Here is an 8516-nt window from a genome sequence, read left to right on the forward strand (position 1 = left end):
GTCTCTGGGGGCCAAGTCGTGAAAAAGCATTCCGCGGTACAAGCAAGCAAGTGTTCCCGTGACTCACTCTTTCAACATTAGTGAGATTCTAGATATCATTCAACATTTTCACAAAAGTATGAAGACGGCAACTTCTTATGAATTCTAGAAGTTAGACGGTGATAGAATGAGAATGCTAATCAGAGAACTGTTGCTCGATCGAATATACCTAGTAGTTTTACATGACGTGAGGAGCATGGACGCTTGGAACACCCTCCAATATGCATAACCCAAAAAAAAAAACTATAGCAGCAAGATAATGCTTGCGACACGAAATGCTGATCTTGCACCAGTTTCCGACGTGGGAATGGACGCATTGGTCTATTTCCCAGAGCCTTTATCCCTGGAAGCATCTTGGACTCAAATTTGTAGCAGAATTTTTCAAGGCAATTCATGCCTGATTATTTGCAGGACATTTCCGAGTGAATCTAAGAAGATCCGAAGGGGGTGCCTGTTGCTATAGTCACAACAGGCGGAATGTTGGCTAGTAGAGTCAATCATGGAATAGATGAGTCGTAGATGGTTCTCCGCAGTCTTGTTGCGGAAACCAGAGGCAAAACAAACTCAAAAACTTGAAGAAATTACCGTCCTTGAGATTTGACGACTGCTCCTCGCCATTTGAAAACAAGTTTTTGGTATCTGAACATCTTTTCACAACGTTCTGCAATCAAACTTTCGACCAAAATGGATACAGTCCGATAATAACCTGGTCAGACTGCAGCTGAATTACTGCAAGCTAAAACACGATCCCTCAAATCCCTTCTAACATTTGCTAAATCTTTTGAATCTTGAATTGAATCTGTCTTTTGACTGATCAACCTTGTCATTTCTGGCTGGGGAGTTTAAGAAGCTCAAGATATTACACCTGACCAAATGCGAGACTCGACTGCATAGTATGGAGATTCGATCACTTGCTTGTGTGGAAGTATTAGCAATCCAAAGCTGCACGCTATCGCACGAGTTGCCACAAGGTGTGGAGTACCTCCAATCAAAGATTCTTAGATTGCTTGATATGCCTGATGAGTTGATTGGGAGACTTTCAGCAGACACAGCAAGTAAAGACTATCAGAAAGTTGCGCATGTTGCAGATATTTACTCAGGTTATTGGAGAAATGAAGGTTGGGTTACTACTCTCTAGATAGGTCAAGTCTAAGGTGAGAGTTCCTCTCTACCTGCTAGTGTTGCAGAAAGTCATGAACTTCCTGCTTGCTGGAAGCAAGTAGTCTTGTTTCCTGATTGTTTTTAGTACAGTTTAGGGCATGGTTTGAGATGCATTTCGATGCCTTCAAAAATCTTCAGAAGACTAAACGATGTTAGTTTTATGTTAGAGGTCAGTTTCCAGTTCTCTTTCCAGTGACAGATCTTGGCAGAAACCACAGAAGATGATTAGAATGTCTGGAATCAAAAGTTGGAGGGCTCTCAAGATTGTAGGTTGTTTTGCTAATTTTTCAATTAAAAGAGCACCTTTTATCTTATCATGTTGTCAAAAATAATACTCCCCTCCTCCATCCCGCTATTAGGACTATAAAACATCTTACTCCCATTTATGGACATGTCATGATCCCTACTTTCCTGAAGATGAAAATAGAAGTTCGGGAGTAATTTATAGATTTTCACATTTTGGTTTCCTCTTTCTCCAACTTCTCTTTCATTGAACTTATTACTTTGATCTTCCGTAAATGTTTTCATTGTCGACTCGACAGTTGAATGTATGGGCTCCAAAGATTCTTCTTACAGCCTTTGCTGGCCATTTCGCACGTATATAATCAAGGACTTTGAGAGGACTTTTAACATATTACAGTAACTAAGATCCTCTCTAGGACTAAATAAAATAATCAAAATCTCCCTACAAGATGGAGATATATTGTCAAAAACCAGAAGAGAGAATTGGTTGTTTTTTAAGGCAAGTGACACTCTCAGTTTGCTTCAATTTATAGTTAACTCCTTTAGGCTCTACACTTGAGCCTGCACAAGAGATTTCATTCACATGCGGACTTGTTCAGGCAGTGTGTATCGTTTTCCCCTTTCAGCGGAAAAAAAATGGCAAGTAACCATCATTAATGTACATTCTAAGTTCTTCAAGAGTTCGATGATTACAGGACCATAAATCGATTACTTTTGAACAATTTATGATTTACCTTGTTATCCCGATTCCGTCATGTCGTGATTCATATCATCGGCTAATTAAAGAGATCTGGAATGTAAGCTATTTAAACATGGATATAGCTTCAGATGGAGCACTGGAATGCTGGCATTTATGGAGAGTCGAGTTGATGTTCATATCATACATATTACATGCCTAAGAAAAACACGCGTGCATGCCGCAGTTTCATGCCTCCAACCATAGAGAAATCAGACATGAGTGACTAAGAGTCGGCCCAAAGTAGGATTTACCCACGCAAATGATTATCCATGGAAGAAGCAATCAACCTGGTCCTGAGCTTGTTCACCACATCTACATCATCAAAGTTGGGTTGAAATGGGAACATGGCGTCAGCAATGCCGACCCAGCCAGGGTTCTGACTGTTGAGCACTGAGAATACGGTGGCCGCGTCAAAACCATCGTTCAAGCAGAAATGGAGTAGCCCTCTTGGAAATACCATCACCTCTCCTTCCTTCATCCGCTTCTGGAACACATTGGTCTCCGTGTCCATGAACCCGGCTATGACCACTCCCTTCAACACGTACATCATCTCCGCACTCCTCGGGTGCGAATGTGGCACCACCAGGCCATCCACCTCGATGTCGGACCGTGCGACAGAGAGGCCGAGCGTGTTGAGGCCAGGGAAGCCCGCGGCGGTGACCAGTGTCACTGCTGATCGTCGGAAGTTTTTGGTGTCCCCCGGGCTGCTCAGCTTCGAGCTCTTGAAATCTGATGCACTGATGTTCGCAGAGCTCTTGCAGGGGTATCCATTCATGAAAAGAACAGTCGATGTTGCGGTAGGACACATGTCCTGAAGATTCTCATGATCCGCCACAACGAATACATGGAACAAGGTAATGGAGGAGACAATGAACGAGAGGAGATTAAGAGCTCGATTGGGATTCATCTTTGGTTGGGTTAAGTAGGAGGGACCACTGCTCTAGACAAATTCTTCCTTCCCTTCTTTTGGGTTATTATTATAAGTGTCTGTGTTGGGTCAGTTGGAGGTTGCAATTGCAGCCATTGCAAGGCATTGAGGAGGGGGAGTATAGCTTTGAGTTCACTATTAACGTGGATTGGACTTGAAGTAGGTTATGCTCCAAGAATTGCGTTTTTGCTTCAAGGAAAGATGAACTCTACGGGATACACTCTTCGGGTGCCTGATTCTCCTTGGTGCACGTACGGATGAGCCCGGATGATTCAACACAAGGTTAACACAGCAATATCAGTACTCATGACCTAATTTTGGCTCCATTTTGCATCCGCTTCCGAGGTCTATCTAGGCACATTAGACTCAGCCATTTGAAAGAGCATGTTAGGTTATCGACCCTAAAATGTCAGTAAGTTCGTCTTTTCTTGCAAAACGTAAAAGCATTCCTTTCTTTCGATTCAATGCTTCAACAAACCTATTTACACTGACTACCGTGCATACATTTCCAACGATCTAACATATATGGACTGAGCCAACTATGTGCCAAATACGAGCCAACTATGTGCTGCTCCCTCATGACCACTTAATGCCCTTCGCATTAATGATGCTAAGAAGACTCAAAGCGAAGACAAAAAAAAGGTACTTGTTCACAGAAAATGTTCCAAGAGCCAATAATCAACTACTATTTTAAACAATATCTATATTGTAATTAGTAGATCTAGAGCAAATCAATAGCTAATAATTAGTACAAAACTTGCACCAGTATATGTAGATCCTTACTTTAGAACACATTGTCGATACAGAGTAGATACATGTACAGGGTGATTAAGTGTTCACACTGATCCATCTCAGCTTCAGGGGAAAAGAAGAGAAGAATTAGCAGCAAGTCCAAGAAATGCAGGAAAGTCCCCATTTCTAGCCGCTATAGATCTTCAAACAAGTAATGTGCAAATGCTCCACTCGGAGCAGGTCTTTAACCACTATTCTCAACTATTATAGTAACAAAAAAACCATATTAGGCCATCAGTGGAGGAGGAAAGGAGAAAAAAAATAAATGGCCCACAGTACAGAACCCTAAAGCCTTTTCTACATATTCAACTATTTACAGGTATCAATCATCTAAAATCTATAACGAAGGTAACAAAGAATTGGTACGTGTGGGTCTTTCCGGAGAAAGTTTCTCCATCTCGAGAATGCCATCATCAGATGCAGAGTCCTCCCCATTAGCCTCTTTCTTTTCGAGCTCACGTAAGGCTTTTTTGGCATAAACTGTGAAGGCAACTGTGGTGACAATTGCAACAATAAAAGAGACAACATTGTATACAATTTCAACTGTGGTCAAGTGATGATTCCCATACTTCACATCTGTGTATGTCCTTATTAATCTCCCACTGCATGAAATCAAAGAAGAAATGTATATCAGATAAAGCAATCATACCATGCATTACTCCACAGCCAGAATTCTACCTTGTATTATGTTGCATCACAAGTTTTTATCAACTGTTTGGTAAAGAAACAGGAAGCTAAGAATAAGCTCATTTGCTCGGAGATTGTCATCAACTGACCACGGTGATACCCATAATAGGACAGAAGTGGAGAATCAGTGCTTTAACTATTTGAATTCATATTTGCAGGAAACTAAGACATACCTGTAGATGTAAAGGAAAGCTTCAGGTACCATTCCAGCAATAGATCCAGACAAGTAGGGCCAGAAATGCAGACTAGTCACTACGACTGCATAATTGAAAATAGTGTAGGGAAATGGCGAGATCCTAAAGAGCGCAACCACTTTGAATTGATGGAACCAGCTCCCTTCACCAGCAAGTCTAAGCAATGCTGCATTTCGGGGCCATTTTTTCAACCATTGCTGCATATACACAGAGTAATTAGTGATAAATCAATTTACTCACTAAGGTCATCTGAAGAACGAGGTCCCTTACATGTATACGATCACGGAACAGTAGTCCTATTAAATAGGGCAGGACCATTCCAATAGTCGTTCCAACCATTATAATTATGAAACCTAGACCATATCCAAATATCATTCCAGCCAGCCACATGGAAGGTCCGGAAGGAACTAATATTACAGGGAAGAAAGCCAGAGAACCAACAAGCACCAAGGCAAGAACCGGACGACCGAACGCAGTGGCTTCCCATTGCATAATCGGATAGAGAACCTACAATAAAGAACAAGCAATGGACATTTCTGGTTACGAGGATCATCAGTAGCGATTAAAAATAAGTTAATTAGAATGACAAAATAATGCCATTTCACACTGGAACACTCAACCAAAACAATTACATACTTTTTTTATTAGCTCCAATTTTCCTAAAAATGCTTGTAAGCTGACCACTTACACCATATTTGGCTCCTTTTGTCTAGGTATATGCGGTACTGTGAAGTACGTGATTAATTGCAAATAGTAGGTGATACAATGGCAAACTTGTCAGAGGTTCTAATCAAATGAATGACAATATTAGACAGTAGATGCAACCACCTTCCTTCAAGAACCCAGAAGACAGCACGTAACACAACAAAAGGATATTTTATGTTTACTGGTTACTGAATCAAACCAATAGACAGAAAAAAGAAAGGAAAAATTCTCAGATGTGTTAGTACTAGCTGTAGCAAGTGATGAAAGACACAATATCGATTCCCCAAGAGGCCACAATTACCATGAGCAAATATATTAGTAATGAGGAACTCATTTCAGCTATGCCACAAATACTTTACTTGCTCTGCTATTTTGACCAGTTTTGCATCTTCAAAATCATAAGCATTTGCAGAAAGACAAACAATTGCCAACATCTAGATGATTTACAAGAGATTTGATGGGTTTGGAGACTAAAATCAGGGTTTAAGTTAACAAGAGCTCATTCACCAATAAGAAACTTCTAATTTCTCCACATTCTGCGATACGATCATCGAAGTATAAACAGAGACAATATTGGGTGGCTGGAAGAGCATGCATTGCACATGCACATGCGGTAGAGTGCTGGCTTGTTCGTGATACGTGAATACCTGAAGGCTATATGTTTGCATGCATGTATTGTGAGTGTGGATTAGACAGAATGTACCTTTCCCAGTAGAAATGGAACTCCCCATTTTAAGAAAACAAGGACAACGATAGTAATAATAGTCAACAATGACAAGACTTTGGTCCACCACAGAAAGTTGTGAAATCTTTCGTCTGTTTGAGGTTGTAAATTGTCAGCTTCAGCTGTTATTGGCTCATCAGATACAACCAGCCTAACATACTCGTTATCTTCCCTTGGAAGCTGCTCAGGGTTCACATCGTGTTTTTGAACTTCTTGTGATGAATCAGGCATCTTGATGTAAAGAGGGAGAAGGCTGCGGGACGGATAAAACATGAGCATGGTACAAGGAAGCACGGTAAAAAAAGGAAATAAAATCAGTCAACGTACTCTATCTAACATCTAAGACGGTGACAATCACTTCAATTTGCAAGAGTCAAACAAAGGCCAGATGGTAAATTTCCTCAAATATCTCATCGTTAAGTAGCACAGTTTTCAGCTAATCAGGTGAAAGCATGCACTGAGAAGACGGAATTTCTAACTGGCAAGATGAAAGCTAGCTACACATATGACAGTCCAATCGAGTAATAACTATCATAAAGTGCAGGGAAGTATGCAACGCCATGGGAAGTGCCTATATGTCCAGTGCCAGATCAGAAACTTCAAATGCGCAGATGAAGAAGGGGGCTGCTCGCAAACTGAAACAGCGTCCACAAATTGGTAATCTAACGAGGAATAACATAGTCCAACCAATCAATTAGAGATATTGGGCGAGTAGGGCATTCGTGAAAAACCCAGTTGGAGAAAACAAGGCAGCAGATATCTCACCCGATAGAGAGTGAAGAAATCAAATGACGGGCATCCGGGGAAGAGGGTCTCGAGAGCTGACAAGTAAAAGAGAAGCGTAGTTGCGGGTGGAGCTCAAATTGAGGTGGCGGGCAAAAGCAGCCAACAGAGTGAACCCGCCGTCCCTCTTTCTAATTTTAAACACACACACAGACACACGCGAAGAGAGAGAGACAGAGAGGAGTCACGCATCCAGGGTTTGCAGCCGGGGCTTACCAGTCGTCTTGGGCAAAAAAATCTTTAATCGACAAAGCAAAGCAAGAAAAGTCCGACCCAGAAAAAAAAAACAAGAAAAACAAGAAAAGGGAAAAGGGAATACGATTACCCCATGAGAGACGGAAAAGCACCTGCAAAAGGGGACTAGGAATGAGGGTTGGAGCTGAGGAAGAAGAAGAGGAAGAAGAAGAAGAAGTCAGGACGTCGTCGACAGCTCCACCATCATGAACAGCAGCAGATGATGAAGGAGAGGAGACAGAAGTCGTCCGGGCAAGGCTCAGCTCAGCTCTTGCCTCCCCTCAAGTAATCTCGTCTCCTCTCTCTCTCTCTCTCTTTCCCACGCCCACCCAACTTGACTTTTCTCCGTTGGGGGCTCTAGGCCCAGGAGGAGGAGGAGGGGGGTTGCTTCCTCTTTGCATCCGAAGCTTCCATTCTTTTCCCCCGCACATTTTCTCTTTTTCTTTATCCTCACGAATATTTTACAGGGAGATTAGAAACTACCCACCGCCGCTCTCCCGGATCGCATCCGTTTGCAAATTTTGAATTTTCAACCATATGATGACATCACACGCGCGCTGTTGATCCCCCCGTGGTCACGTTAAAAAAGTCATCTTTCTTTTCTTGTGTTTTTCGGTTGAGCAACGGAACCACCGGTTAGGAATTTTTACTGTTGCCAACAGGAGATGGAGCGCGTGTGCGTAAACAAAAAGATAAAGGACGTGGCGAGGAGAATGAGGTTGGAGAGAAAAAGATGCTCTCCGCATATTCTCTCATCTTTTAGACCTTTGACAACAGCATCCTCTTTCATTCAAATCAAACACCTAGAAGGTTGGACGGACCACCGTTAACTGGATTGAAAACCAATGGAACAAAACAATTTCAACCTTCCAGTAACACATTAGACACCATTTATTCTATTTGAAACATCATGATAAAATTCTCCATGAAAAATCAATTTTAAGAAAAATAATTTATTTGATAATTTTTATTTATTCGGTGGTTTAGAGAAAGCGATTTGCTGCTTATCAAGAGGGAAAGTCATTTTCCCTAATTTGGGATTGTTTTTCAATCTATGGAAAACGTTTTCCGTAATTCTATTAATTTTCTGTCATCCAAATACTAAAAAATTGAAAAAATAATTTTTCGTCTAATAAACGAATCCCAAATTTAAGTTATCTAATCTAATTTTAGCGGGCTGTAGCACCCCTCTCATCAAACACCACCCCCCGATGACCATAAAATCATCAAAAGATGAATCCTAAAGTGGTCCCGGGGCAGTTGCATGGGCTAAAATCTGATGCTTTA

The 8516-nt window shown here is 41.4% G+C and overlaps 2 protein-coding genes across 4 annotated transcripts; both read right to left on the minus strand.

Moving 5' to 3' along the window:
* Positions 1-2262: 2262 nt before the first annotated feature.
* Positions 2263-3333, minus strand: LOC115691180 (germin-like protein subfamily 3 member 4). Its single transcript, XM_030617754.2, has one exon. It carries the CDS (start codon positions 3087-3089, stop codon positions 2430-2432), a length of 660 nt encoding a protein of 219 aa, XP_030473614.1. The 5' UTR covers positions 3090-3333; the 3' UTR covers positions 2263-2429.
* A 667-nt stretch (positions 3334-4000) lies between these two features.
* On the minus strand, positions 4001-7575 carry LOC115691179 (uncharacterized). Of its 3 annotated transcripts, none has more exons than XM_030617750.2 (5): positions 7321-7575; positions 6192-6465; positions 5054-5290; positions 4763-4980; positions 4001-4504 (listed from the first exon to the last, which is right to left on the minus strand). In XM_030617750.2, the coding sequence occupies exons 1-5, from the start codon at positions 7323-7325 to the stop codon at positions 4240-4242; spliced, it is 999 nt and encodes a 332-aa protein (XP_030473610.1). In that variant the 5' UTR covers positions 7326-7575; the 3' UTR covers positions 4001-4239. The 3 variants fall into 3 exon arrangements, with proteins under 3 accessions (XP_030473610.1, XP_030473612.1, XP_056163407.1); XM_030617752.2 differs by having other exon boundaries at positions 7343-7574; XM_056307432.1 differs by lacking the exon at positions 7321-7575 and adding an exon at positions 6978-7150.
* Between the last annotated feature and the right edge of the window lie 941 nt (positions 7576-8516).

This window comes from Syzygium oleosum, unplaced genomic scaffold, assembly GCF_021117445.2.
Source record: "Syzygium oleosum isolate NSW1041296 unplaced genomic scaffold, Sole_v2.1 Sole_v2.53, whole genome shotgun sequence".
Taxonomy (NCBI): domain Eukaryota; kingdom Viridiplantae; phylum Streptophyta; class Magnoliopsida; order Myrtales; family Myrtaceae; genus Syzygium; species Syzygium oleosum.